General features: G+C 43.8%; 1 protein-coding gene across 7 annotated transcripts in view; it reads left to right on the forward strand.

Moving 5' to 3' along the window:
* The window catches only part of PRR5L (proline rich 5 like), a 44,588-nt gene extending 30,564 nt beyond the window's left edge, over window positions 1–14,024 (forward strand). For all 7 annotated transcript variants that reach the window (XM_055790080.1, XM_055790094.1, XM_055790098.1 and 4 more), the window contains 4 exons: window positions 1,944–2,035; window positions 5,610–5,750; window positions 7,211–7,337; window positions 11,200–14,024. In XM_055790080.1, the coding sequence (XP_055646055.1) occupies window positions 1,944–2,035; window positions 5,610–5,750; window positions 7,211–7,337; window positions 11,200–11,582 (743 nt within the window). In that variant the 3' untranslated portion in view covers window positions 11,583–14,024. The remainder of the gene's footprint in view (window positions 1–1,943; window positions 2,036–5,609; window positions 5,751–7,210; window positions 7,338–11,199) is intronic.
* The last annotated feature ends 275 nt before the right edge of the window (window positions 14,025–14,299 follow it).

The raw sequence follows: 14,299 nt of genomic DNA on the forward strand, positions 1-14,299 counted from the left end.
AGCTTGTTGTAGGTTTTATTTTCTGTGTCCATCAAAAACTATTCCAATATCTGTTTTACCGTTATGAAAATTGAGTTCCAGTCTGTAGTAAGCTGAGAGCTGCCAGGGAGCAGTTTGTAGCTGCTCAAGTAGTTTGGGTAAGATGAAGTTTCCCAAGCAGACAGCAGAAACCCTCTTCCTATGCCTAATTTTTTTATCTGTAAAGTGACACTGGAGCCACTTCGCCCATGCAGGCTGGCATCTCTGCAGGAGATGACTCATGGGCACCTTTCTTTCATAATGTGTGAGCTTATTGCAGATCTTGTGGTCACAGCAGGAACGTCTTGTACACACTCCTCAGTTAGCTCCATCTTCCTGGAAAATTTCTGCTGTCCTAGTACTCAGAGATGGAATAATGTTCTTGCTGCATTGCATGACAATGTTTTATTGTGTCTGTTTTTCAGATCACAGCTTTTTATTTTCACATGATTTTCCTTTATACAGTCTGTCAGAATCTCTTTCAATGCCTGTTCAAACCATTCCTCCTTTCCATTCAGAAGGAGTTCTCCATGACATTTCATTCTGACTCTGCACACCAAAGCATTGCAGTCCTGGGGAGGAGGCAGAGGAGGGAAAAATTTAAACATTCAATTAGTCTGTTTCCTGTTGCCTTTTTCACTTGCATTTGGCAGTTTCTGATAATGGGTAGCTGTGATAGGGGTGTTGGGTTGGTGCTTCTCTGCTTGCAGTTCCAGTTTTGAAGCCGGTGTCATACCTGACACAGAGACCTCTCTGAACCCTCCTGCAGTCGTCGGTGGGCTCTGCCTGAAAGGAGATGTCTGCAGGACCTGGTCCTGCTAGCTCTCTGCTCTCTGGCTCTGTCCTAAGCAGCACAACCAATGGGCAAGCCCAGTGAAAACCTGTGTGGAAATCTCCAGAGGGGAAAAGTACTTCAGAAGACAGTGATAAGGCTCCTTTGCATTGCAATTTTACCTGCATTCCAGTTCCTCATGTAGGGCTTTCAATCACCTTGAGGCTTAGCCTTCAAAGCTGTCTTGAGCTTCTTCTGGGGTATGTTATTAAAAACTTGAAAAAAACATAGCAAACCTTTGGCCTTTGGGATGGGAAAAATTTCCAAAAAAACCTTGAAGGCTTTGGGCCCAAATGCTGAGGAGCACGCAGCTCTAAGTCAAGCCTATGAGCATTATTTTAAATGTCTATTCAAATGACTATGTTCAGTAAAGCATTTTTTGGTAATAATAGGCTTTTGACCACAGTTGTATTTATGTTATGGGAATCATGAGTTGCACAACTTAGTCTGCCTTAATTTTAAATACCCACCTACATTTGAGGATGTTTGTTCAAGTTGGAGTCATATGAGGGGTAGCCACAAGTAGGTTTCATTCCAGAACCTTCCTAAGTGCCACGTTTTAAAGGAGCATGGTGGCTTTGTGGCTGGTCAGGACCCTGACTGCTGTGTCTGTTCTTGGGAATTGGGGGATGCTAGAGGGGTCTCAGCTCTTGTAAATGGTCTCCCTGACTCAGTCGCTGCAGAACGGTTGATGTTGGCTGTGACCTGCTGGTTTTCAGATTCAGCTGCTGATGTGCAGCCATGCTCCCACACTAGTTGAGCACGCTAACTGTGGGCTGTGAGTTTACACAATCCTTTGCTGTGGAGTTAAAGCCTCTGGTTGGAGAGGGGCTTCACTCTTCTGTTGGAATTGGTCTCATGTTTTGCACAATGCTGTCTTCTTTGCATTAAGCAACACAGCAGTTTATGGTCACAGCCTTGTGTCTCTATCAGACTGAAGCTTGGCTAAGCAATGTCCAGTTTTGGATGGAAACTGTAAATGTGAAGGGTGGGTTTGTATCTTACTTAGGGAATTACACAGTAGTGGGAAAATTCAACTTGATTTTAGTGTCCCTGTTGCTAAAGCTCTTGCTCCTAATCTCTGTTTTCATAGGTGAGGATCGCATTGAAGTCCTGTCTGAAATCTGGGATCACTATTTTACAGAGACTCTTCCTACACTCCAGGCAATATTCTACCCAGTCCAGGTAATCTTAATTATGATTCAGTCTTCAATCAGGTGAGGCAATGTAACTGCAGTGTCTGCCAATGGCACGTGGAAACTTCTCTTCTGTTCCAGCAGTACTGTTTGGGCAGCGGCCAAACAGGTCTCAAAACCTTTAAACTAAATCTGGGAGGAAGGAGAGCCTGTCCGAGTCAGCATTAACTGTGTAAGAAGGACTGCTAAAATCTACCGGGCAAGCACAGTATAATTTATTCCCATTTCTCTGCCCTCTGTGCTTAGCTAAGCTTGAACACTGAAACTGTTGGGCTGTACCTTGTCTAGACTGAAGCTTTGGGCCGTTTGTATTTATAGTTCTTCCATTTTTAAGTACCTGGGACTGTTGGTGCAGATGACAACGTTGGCAGCTTGTCTTCAGAGGGACAAATCTGAAGACCAGATCAGGAGCAAATGTGTTTAACTCACCCTAACTATGTTTGGAGGGCTTATGTCCCAGTTGCGCCTCTGGAAAATCCACTCTTGGGTTTTTTTATGCTTTAATAAGGGGACAAGAAAATCTATGAGTAGAAGATGAATGAACAACTTTAAGGCCTGTTTACACAGGGGATTTTGAAAGCTGGGTATCCTATCAGAAGTGTTGAGCTGTATCATTTTTTAATGTAATTTTAGTTAGTTTCCGTACAAGCAGTCTAATTACCTCCCCAGCCTATTTTCATCTTCTCTTCCATCAGAGAAAAATAAAAACGTACTTCATGAGGAGACTGATGTTCTTGGAAACGCTAGCCTCCTCCTCTTGACTTTTGCCTCTTCCACAAGACAGACTTTCCAGAGCCTTCTAAAATTATTTTTCCTTTGTATCGTGTGAAAGGCAGCAGGTAAAGCTTAAAGGTTGATGTGCTGCTTTTGACTGGGGTAGAATTAATTTTCTTTACAGTAGCTAGTATAGGGTTAAGTTTTTGATTTGTGCTGGAAATAGTGTTGATAATTCAGGGATAATTTTGTTACTGCTGAGCAGGGCGTACACAGAGCTGAGGCCTTTTCTGCTCCCCACCCCACTGGCGAGCAGGCTGGGGGTGCACAAGGAGCTGGGAAGGGAACACAGCTGGGACAGCTGACCCCAACTGACCAGAGGGATATTCTATACCGTATGGTGTCATGCCCAGCGTATAGAGCTGTGGGAAGAAGGAAGGGGGGGATGTTCGGAGTTATTGCATTTGCTTTCCCAGGGAACCGTTAGATGTGATGGAACTCTGCTTTCCTAGAGGTGGCTGAACACCTGCCTGCCATGGGAAGTGGTGAATGAATTCCTTGGTTTTGCTTTGCTTGCATGCATGGCTTTTGCTTTACCTATTAGACTGTCTTTATCTCAACCCACAAGTTTTCTCACTTTTCTGATTCTCTCCCCCATCCCTCTGTACGGGAGTGAGTGAGTGGCTGTGTGGTGCTTGGTTGCCAGCTGGGGTTAAGCCCTGGCAGTTGCTCTTTTCCTCTAATCCTATTAAAGTTAACACTTCCTAAGGGAGAAAGGACTTCTGCAAAGACAGACACTAACCTTTCTACTGTGTTTATCTTTATTCTTTCCTTGCTGCAGATGCTTAAAGGTAGGTGCTTGGCAGGTAAAACTTTGTAATTATAATATTGCCTTTTTCTCTCCTCCTGCAGCTAACGCTCAGAGTGACCTAATCTTTTTAAGCAGCAGTTTGTCTGTGCTGCAGCTACCTGTGCACCATTGAAACAGCTGAGCTGTGTGTCATACTGACCGATGCTAATAATTTTGCCACTTAGCAGAAAAATCTACTCCCCTGCTATTAAATGTCTCTAATGAGAAATTGAAAAGAAGTTACTGCAGCTTTTGAAAGTAACTTGGTGGTAGTGGTGAAAGCGTGACTTTGTGACGTTGAGACTCTTTGAAAGCATAACTTCCTTACTGTATTTGTCTTGTCACAATCCCTGAGTCACTCAGCTCATCTAGCTTGTATAACAAAATCTCTTTCACCAAGTCGCAGTTCTTCATATGCTACTTCAGTAGATGGGAAAGTCAGTTTGTTGTTGGTTCCCCATCCTTTGCTGCAAATGCCAGTGATTATTTAGTTGTGCTATTGTGTGATCCCAGCAACTGTCCATTCAGAATGAAAGTCAGCCAGCCAAATGTGTTAAGTGTATGTTACTGAAGGTAGTAACTAGAAGTAACTTCCTATCTCAGCTAAGTTTAAACCCAAGGCTCATAGCTGTTGCAGAACTATGACCTTTATGCAGCCAAGTTGGTTAAATTGCTGTGCAGAGGGAAACTATGTAAACAGGTCACTGGCTTTTGTATAGTTGCAGCTGTTGATGTAACTGATTGGTGTGGAAAAAGAACAGCAAATCTTGTTTTGTTTGGCACAGTAAGATGTTTGCATTTTGAAATGGTGTATGAAGTTAACAGGACTAAAATGCATGATATAAGTAAAAAGGGTGCAGCTGCTGAAATACAGTTCAGAGATATGTACTGGTCTTTACTACACCTCCATGTTTCTAAGCACACAGTGATGGTTTAAAACAGCAAAGTGCTTTTCTTATGGCCAAGTTGCCCTCCAGACTATTGCTTTAATTTGTATTTACATATTGATGATGCTGTTAATTATGGCATTAAAATGAATATGAATTAATGATTAACTGCTGTTAATTCCTTCCAGCTAAATATTTGCCATGTTGAGTGTGTTATAGAGACCATAAAATGGTTCCCAAACAGACTGTGGGGCAGAGATTAACATGCTGGGAAGAACAAGGAAAACTCTTTAGGCTGGAAAGTGCTGGGCAGGTCTGGGAGGAAAGTTTCTGCTGTTAAGCTGCAGTGGAGCAAGAGAAAGTCATGCAGATGTCAAGCACAGCAGAGGGAAAGGCGGTAACACCAGAATGCCAAATGGAGTCCAACTGTGTTTAAATATGCTGAGAAATATTACAACATGCTTACTCGTGGTGTTGATGTAAAAGAAGTAACTGGGAGGACGCAGAGCACCTTGTGGTAGAAATCAGTGCTGTTGCTTTTTGTTAAGTGATGTTTGGTACAAGCAGCGTCACTAGCCTTGATCTAGCCTTATCATCCGTTATGAACCGAACGGTGGATTTCTGTTGTACCATCAAGGCCTAAAGCACAGATGCTGAGGAAAAAGAGGATCCAACACAGACAAGGCTTAGTTAAGGAATAATCTGTACCAGCCTCTTTCCCTACCAAATCTCTGGTTTTTCAGCTCTGAGTGGCAAAAGCACAAGCTGCACTCATCCTGAGTTTTGGCTGTTTGTGACCAAAGTGGATGGCAGTTTGATTTCATGAATACATAGTCTTTTGGTGAAATACAGACCCGTTTTTGGCTTCACTCCAAACATAGTGGCACCTCAGATGAGGTTTTACTCATTTCAGAATTTCTGTGGGACAGAGACTGAGAGGGAAGCAACTAAAGCGTACCATAAATCCTAAGCCTGAGCAGCTGTGGGGTGCTTTGCCACAGCAGCAATGGGTGGGATAGACCCTTTCTGTCTGTATGCATACATGTGTTCATGCAATGCTCACACATCCCTTTACCAACTAATGGATTTTGTCTTCTGTGTTTTTGTTTTAGGGTCAGGAATTGACTATCCGCCAGATTGCTCTTCTTGGCTTCAGAGACTTGGTCTTGCTAAAAGTAAAGTTGGAAGAAATTCTTCCTCTGGTCCAGACAAAGCTCCCAGCTTCCATTGTCCAGATGCTGTTAATTCTGCAGGTGGGAAGCCTCTGCTCTTCTTTGTCTGTCTCCACTTGTGTATCTTGACCTTATTGAACTAACATGAACCCTACAAAGGAGAGTGGGGAGGGTAGAGGGTACGATGAAGGGGAAGTGATGTGTGCTGATTTGGGAGCAGTAAATGGAGAAATGAGAGCTGAATTTGAATGTCCTGAGCTTTCCTGGGAACAGGTAAGGATGCTACCATGAAAGGGCCAGGTTCTGCTCTTTGGTTTGTATTTTTCTTGGTACCTCTCCTCTGCACTTAGGAACAGTCTGAGGATGCTTTTTTTTCACATAAATTTTCATCTCCCAGCTTCTCTGAATGCTTCTTTGTGCTCTAGTTCTCCTGGTTTCTCAGCTTTGCAAATGACAGGGCAAGCCTCCATCAGAGCGGATTGTGGGATTTGAATGAGCTGTGACTGCTGGCTGTCCGATGCCAGCTCCTTGGCCAGCTGGGATGCTGAGCAGTGCCCATGAGAGAAGAAAAAACCTTTAGGCAGCAGGCAAAATGCTAGACTTCTTCCAAAGGCCTCTCTCAAGAGACCTAGATCTTACGTGAGGACTATCCTCTTTATTCAGAACTCAAGCGAATATTTTCCAAGCATGCCAAATGCAGCCAAATATACCAGCTGGTTTATCTTTTTATATTGCCCAGCACGACAGTCCTGCAAAATACCATATCACAGGTGGCTGTTTGGGTTCCTCTCACTTTTATTTCTTCTCTAATATACCTTACAATGAGCGGTGAGGAATGAAACTTTCTGAAACTGTGAAGTGGCTAAGCTGGTATTTCTGTATGAGTTCTCGCTGTTCTGATGTTCCTAGCGACCCAGACTGTAATAACAGGAGATAAAGTACTAGCTCAGTTTCCCTGCAATACTTTATTAAAAGAATCTCGAGGGCAAAGAGGGTCTCAGGGTGATGTATTTGAGAAAGAATATCTTATTGAGACTTTGCAGGAAGTTAAGTCTGTGAACGGTTTCTGAAATTACTGTTAAATTGGTTAGTGTTATCTACCATCTTCACAGCTGTAAGCTGAACTACAGAGGATGCTTTTCTTGCAGTCCTGCCTAGGAAAAGAGTAGTGCTTCGCTCAAGTTGTGTTAAGGGTTTTCTACAAAGAGACATTTCCTGGTAGAACTGCCTTGGTATAATTATATCACTGTAGTTACACTGTGCAAACCCTCCATGTGAGTGTACCCTGTATCTTCATATTGCTTGGTCAGGAAAAAGACAGCTTGCTGCTCAATGTCAATAGGGCAGGGCTATGGTGTGAACAAGGAGGCTGACCTGAACAGTGCCTGAACCTCCATTTGGGCTTATCAGCTCTGCTTCTCCAAATGATCAACTGATGTGGTGGGGGTATTCCAGTGCAGACAACAGACTCCAAGCTTTACCCAAAAACCTTACTCAAAACTACATAAGGGTAATGTTGAGTTTTTATGTTTGAATTTCAGAGTGTCCATGAGCCTACCGGCCCCAGTGAGGGCTACCTACAGCTGGAAGAACTGGTCAAGCAGGTGGTATCACCATACTTGGGTTTGTGTGAGGATCACAGCTTCTCTGGTAGCACCTGCTTGCTTGGTAAGACATGCGCATCGTACAGAAGCTCTTGTTGGGGTACACAGCTTGGTTAATGTGAAGCAGTACATATCTGTGCTAGAAAAGGAGACAATGCATGACTCAAAGAAAGAAAACAAAGGCTAAAACACCCTCAAGAAGGTTCTGATTAATATGTTTCTGAATGTAGATTTTTTGTGGCAGGCTTTTTATTTTCCATGATGGAGTGAGCTATTACTGCCCCACTACTGCATGCATGCACAGGTGCAAAGTCTCCCCTCTCTCTGGAGGTGGGCTTTTAAAAAAGATTTTGGGACTCTCTGGTCCATGTCTGACATGCTGCTCTCACTCTGGTGAGACACTGCACCTAGTCCTTTGCTGCCTGCTCTCTGTCCCTGCTTGCTAGCCTGCTTTATGGCTCCTGGGTTGCCATGCTTGCTGCTGCATCAGCCAGCCTTTGCAAACAGCAAAAACTGTTGGGTGCTCACTCTGAGGGATTACAGGGGTTTTTGCATGGAATCTTACTTCAGTCTGAGGACTCTGCTTTTGGTTTGGGTTATTTTTTTGTTTTTGTTTTGGTTTTTTTTTTTTTTTTTTTTTTAATAAAATATCTGTGTTTTAACTGTGGATAAACGGGTGTAGGTGAGAGAACTGGCATTCACTTCAGGAAGGGGATGCTTATAGTGGAAAACTTCTCCACACATGATCCAGGAGCTCTGCTTACACATGTGGTGGGCCAGAAGAGCTTCGCTAGCTAAGAAATAGCCGTAGTGATACTGATTTGATAGCCAAGAAGATTTAAATCGAGTGAGTGCGAAAAGCTCCAGCCTCCCTCTGGTTTTATAACCTTTAGCCCTTGCTTTGATGCAAACTGTAGCAATCTGGAGACACACAACCTGTCTTGTATAACACTGTAGCAGCACAGGGGTTGAGATGGTCTTGCAGTAAAAGGACTTACTAAGGCTCAGACAACCCATGCCTGTAACAAACTCAGGGCATGGCTTTAGGCAAAGTATGGCTCGGGTTTTGTCTTTGTGGTTGTTGGGCAATTAAGTATCTTTTATGCAAGTGGACATGGTTATACAGCCTTTGTTTGCAGACCTGATCCTGAGGCTGAATCTAGACTACATTCCCCTGTTAAAGTTGAACTTTGACAAATCTGATTGTTTTGCTGTTTATGGACATCTGTATGCTGCTGGGATAGTTTCAAAGGTAGCTGCCTGACCCGTACTGAAGTTTCTAGCCATCCTGGATTTTTGGATTTCTGCCAGCTGAACAAGGCATTAGTGCCATTAAAAAAAGAAAGTTTCACAGAAATAGGCCTTGTAAAATTTATGTGCCTTAAAAGCATTGTATTTACTTTGATTTTAGCTGTCTTTTATTTGTGTGTATTTCCAAGGTGTCCTTTTGCCCTTACTCCACCCTGTGCTGAACAGGAGAAGAGAAAAAACTTGTGTTTGTATTACACAACATTAACAGCAGAGCAGCACTTTTCTGCAAATAGTCTTTCAAAGTGCTGCTGTGGTGGTGGTTTCTTTTCTTTAACTCCCACTTCTAATCACACTTCCTTCTCTTCATCTCTCCCTCTTTCTGTCACCTTTTTGCTTTCTCAGAACCAGTTTCTTCTCTCAGTGGGCAACCTGTAATGGCGATGAAGGCCATAGGTTCTGTGTAGTAGCTTCTTGGAAACTGCGCTTTGGCTTTGGGTACACATACATTCTCAACAGATGCTATGGAGGCCAAACTGCCCTCTAGACTGGAGCCTTCAAGACGAATGAGCGTTGAGAAATGCAACTGAAGGTGTCTGATCACATCTGTGAATACACATAAGGCTTCAGTCTGCAAGACTGATGTATCTTAAACTTGATTTAAAGTGAGAGAGGAGTGCAGCAGGGATAGGTGTGAGAGGGGACAGGACAGCTTGTAGACGGATTCATAGAGGACAGTGTCCCCACCTGCTTTTCTGTTATCACTCTTCTTGCTTTGACCATGTAAATTAGCTGTAATCTGCATAAGGATGGAGTACTCTGAGGGGATCCAGCTGTCTAAGAAACAATGTTTAAATTGGAGATAGGGAAGAAGATAAAACATTTACCCATTCCCCCCATGTGTTAAACCTAACATCACTGCTGATTTGAGTTTGCTTGTGAAAAATCCCTTAAAAACTCCTCCCAGTTTATGTTCCTGGCCATAACACACCAAAACAGAAATAAAATTTCTGGTTGTACTATGCATGACAACTCCCTTAAGAGACTGTCTTTTGCGGCCAAGAAAGTAAAGGGGGAAAAGTAAAGCAATAAATGAATGTTTGGAGTTTAGCCTAATTTTAACTGATTCTCATGATAAAGAATTTTAATTCTGTTGCACAAAAATAATCTGCAGATATTTTTCCCTCAAAAAAGTCAGGTCCCAATGGCCTCCAACACTACAGATTGCTATGGCTTGAACTGCAGGTGACACCTAAAGAATATATTCACTGTAACCAGCCTCAAAAATTATTTGCACATACTCTTCAGCACAGAATGAACCATTTTGAATGAATGTATTACTGGAAGCAGAGAGGTGAACCGTTGTCATAGTTTGGCTGCTGCCAGTAGTGGAGTTTTGGCTGCCTACCCTTTCCTCCCTGCAACAATATAGAGTTTGTTTTCTGTTTTTCTTCCTGGTGAAAGCTTCCAAAACTCTTTTATAACCTTCACTGACAAGTGCTTTCCTTTGCATTTTGTTACTCTATCTCATACGCTCTGCAGTCTTGGTGGAAGTATTTTTAGATGGTTTAGAGGTCTCTGACTTTAGGAAATGAGACCCTGCACTTCAAGGAAGTTGGTGAGAAACAGAAACACAGGGAATAGTTTTATCAGCTGTCTTGGGGGTAGACTGCATAGAGATTTAACATCCCATGGTAATCCTGCATGGTGGTGGAAGACAGCAGGGTGAAAAGTAATACTATCTGATTCAGCCTGCTAGGGGAGTGAATTACAGTGAGCCAAGGCACAAACTCGGAATCCTGCTTTTAAAGCTTTCAGTGTCAGAATTGAAATGGTGATTCATGATACGGAGCTGGTGACTGTGCCTTGGGTTTGAGTTTTAAATCAGGCATTTCCCCCCCCCTTTTTTTGCCAAGCAGGTTGTAGACCCTGCACTCATCAATTCTGTGTCACCACTTCCACCTGTGCTGTGCAAGCACTGCCTTTCTCTTCTGTGCCTTTCCCCCTGGGCTGTTGTGGGCTGTTGCTGTGCAGTTAGGAGTTTGCAGTGTCTAGCCCCCAAACCAGACATATTTTAAGTGGAGGAAATGTTCTTTTTATTGCATAATCTTTAAAAAAATACAGTGGGATAATGCTAGCAGAACTGCCTTTCTGTAGGCAGCTGGGGAAGCAGCACAATGTAAGCATCAGGAATTTTATGTTGACACCAGCTAATGGCGTCTCCTGAGAGAAATTTTCCAGAGAAAGGGATGGCAACTCAGGTCCTCACTGAATGTTTCTTTGGGGACCTGTGCCACTTTAGTGTCACTGATTTTAGTGAACCTGCATGTGAGCGCTCCTACTTGGTCCTCACCCCCCCCGGGTAAGAGAGCAGACCATCAGAATGCTAAAGAAAGTCCCTTTGCTGCACTTGTTACTTTTGGGCTCATTTCTTTCAGGCAGCAACACCATTGCCTTACAGCAGGCTGGGAGGTGTCTCCTTCCCCAGGGAGAGGCAGACCTACTTTATAAACCTCTGTCAGTAGCAGCTAATGAGCACCTGACTGTTCCCTGGTGGTAATGTCATGGGATACTCTGTGGCTGCATGCCGAGTCCTCTTGGTTCCCTGTGGCCAGCCTAGCAGCTTGGGAGATGCTTTGTGCCCTGTTGACCATTCCTGCTTCCTTTTTCTTTTCCAGAGAGACGGTACTCCAGAACCCATGCTAAGACTGGTGTACTCAATTATTCATCTCACATGGTGACGAGCCGGCAACCCAGCGAGATGGCCCTGACCCCGCTGACGGAGCAGGAGGGTGAGGCTTACCTGGAGAAATGTGGTAGCATCCGTCGCCACACTGTTGCCAACGCTCATTCGGATATTCAGCTCCTGGCAATGGCCTCCATGATGCACACGGGAATGGTGATTGAGGAGTCAGACAGTACTGACAAATGCCGCCTCCTGCAGCCCAGTTTTAGCCACAGGCAGTGCTCCAGTGAGCCCAGTATTGCCGATGGACCAGAGGAAGTTGTAGCAGCAGGTAGGCAAGACCCTGCAGAGCTGAACTGCACATCAGTCAGCTAGAAGAAGTCGTGCTGAGGAGAACTGTATGCACAAAACTGGACAAACTGTTCTGTCATCCCTGCTGGGAAAAAAAGAAAAAAAACCTTGAGTTTTGCTCATGTCATTGAAATGGCCTTGAGGGATCTTACATCTCTTTGGAGATCTGTTTTTTGTCTCTCTAGATTTGTTTTTCTTGCCTGTCTGGGATCACTGTTGATGGAGGTACCAGGCTGCTCTTGAGTGAGCACCAAGGGCTGCAAAGGCTTTGCTGTCTACCTTCTGTAAGCTTTCTTTCTCTGCTAGTCCAAACCTTTTGGCCTCAGATTTCCTTCTGTTTCTTTGGTATGATACAAATTAGCCTCTTTCTGCTTTTCTTCATTTTCCCCAGCTTTGTGCTGCTTTTTTGCTGTTTGTTCCTGTGGCGGAGCACCCTGTGCTAAATGTTCCCTTTGCTTCTGGTGCTGATGACTGCAGACTGTGTTTTTCTCTTTTAAAGTTGAACTCAGGGATGAAACCATTTGCATCCTGCAGAAAGATCTGCTCAGGTGGCTTGTAAGAGTAAGAGATAGTTCACTTTGCCTCCCATGGGCATGGATGAAAAGTTGAAATCCAAACAAATCAGACTTCTGCCCGTGTCCAGACCTCAGGAGAACTGAGTGCATGTAGAGTCCCAGCTGAGTACTTCATAAGTACTGTATTTCGTTCCAGTCATATCTTTGCGGGTGGCAGTGTAAACTTGGGTACAAAGGAGGAGTAGGTGTGTAAACTGAGGGAAAAATATAGTCCTGAACATCCTGGCATTTGGTATCTATTTGGTCTCAAAATTTCAGTGGTGGTCAGGCTACAATGACAGGAGAAATCCAAATGAATTCCTCTGGGAAGGAGATGCTGGGCAGAGTCTGTGCTTGTGCGGGAGACATAAAGGCCCTTCCTTCTCAGCACTGGGCCATCATGACTCTAGACCAGGAGGTGACAAACAGGATTTCATCCTTGGGCTGCTCTGATACTTCTTGCACTTGCAGATTTTGTGAGACCAAAGATAACCAGCCGGTGTAGAAAGGAGTCGTGTCTTGGTAGTGTATTTGTGAAGTGCTCCTGACCTCCAGTGGTATCTGACTCAGCACAGTGTTGCTTTTAAGATAAAGCGAGGCTCTCTGCAGTCTTTGTTTTTATTTTGAGGATTAGGAGTGAGTCCAGTTTGCAAGTGTCTGTGTCAGGCAGTACCATCCGCTGTGTCTGCTTTGTAGCATCATTCGGTACTCAAATGCTACTTCTATGAGAACAGAACCAATCTGTTCAAGCAGTCCCCTGGGATACTCTGCTGATGTCTTGCTAAGCAGATTTGAAAGTGTAATTACAGGCTTAGAAGTGAACTGAAATGCTGCCTTAAATGTCAAATCTCATTAAAAATATGGATATAACACCACTGCCACTCAAATCTAGTCCCTGTGGTACTGACTGTAAATAAATCTGTCTTGACAAGGAAACAGAAGGTTAGGATGCGCCTTCGGGATGGTTTGTTTTTTTTTTTTGCATGGTATGACATTAACTGCAGAATTTGCCTGCTTCTGTTAGACATTAAACATCTTCTGTTCCACTGGTTGCACCACAAGTACAGCTCTGACCTGTCAGGATTTGGCTGTAGTAGCATGTGCAGCAAAAATAAAGCAGATTATTATTTGGAAACAAAGCATCAGAAATACCAGTGATGGGCACAAGTCATACTGCCTTTGTAAACAAGGGTGTTGCTTTGTCTCCTGCGGCAAGTGTTGAAGAAGATACTTGAAAGGGTCTGCTCTTTCTTGCAGTCAGCTAAGGTACCCTAGCTATTGGCCTTTGTGGAAATGCCAAGTGTTTTGATCACCAGCTGTTCTTACATGCTGGAGAACAGAGATGTAGTTATGCTGGCTGCTTCCTTCTCAGAGCATGCACAGTCCAGCAGAGGCCAGGAAGATGTGTACTTCAAGCAGTCTTCCCTTCAGATGGATTCTAGGATAAATTGCCCTCCTTTCACAAACTGGACTGACCAAGCCAACTTACTTGTATCCATCTGCCCCAGGGTGGCCACGGATTGTGGCGGAGCTTCAGAATCTCTGTAGTGACAGCCAAACCTAACAGACCATGCTGGTCTTACCTTGGCATGGTCCCTCCCATGTGGGACAGATGATGGCATCCTGCTCAAAAGGGAGGTTTTTGGCCCCTTGCTGTGTTTTAAGGCCTTCTCTTAGTCGTAGTGGGGTATGTAGGGAAGTGATCACCCTGCAGCATTTCAGTTCACTGTTATGAATGGTTTTCTTCTTTCTGTTTCTTCTCTAACCCATTTGCCTTCTGTAAATACCCAAACCATTTGGATTAGTGAGCAGCACCCTCTTTTATGGAGGCTGGAATGATTTATTTATTTCCTGACATATTTTTGGGTCATCTCTAGAGCTAATAGGAATACAGTCCTGGTTTTAACTTGAATTTCTTGTTCTACATGTATGTATAATTTGAATTATTTTGATTTTGTGTCTGTTACTTTGCAAAAATTTGCACCGCGCCACTCTGAATCATGCACTTCCCTAGTTGTTTTGGTTTATAGGGAGGATTAAAGCTGGTGGCTTTACTTTATAAACTGAAGTAAAAAAAACTTATTCTGTAAACCGCACTGAGGGTCTGGTCATAAGCACCACTTGTACAGCCATGTGAAATGTACAAGCCTCTGCAAGCCCATACCTTTTACAGGCAGACTGGATGAA

This window comes from Falco peregrinus, chromosome 1 (genome assembly GCF_023634155.1).
Source record: "Falco peregrinus isolate bFalPer1 chromosome 1, bFalPer1.pri, whole genome shotgun sequence".
In the NCBI taxonomy this organism is placed as follows: Eukaryota; Metazoa; Chordata; class Aves; order Falconiformes; family Falconidae; genus Falco; species Falco peregrinus.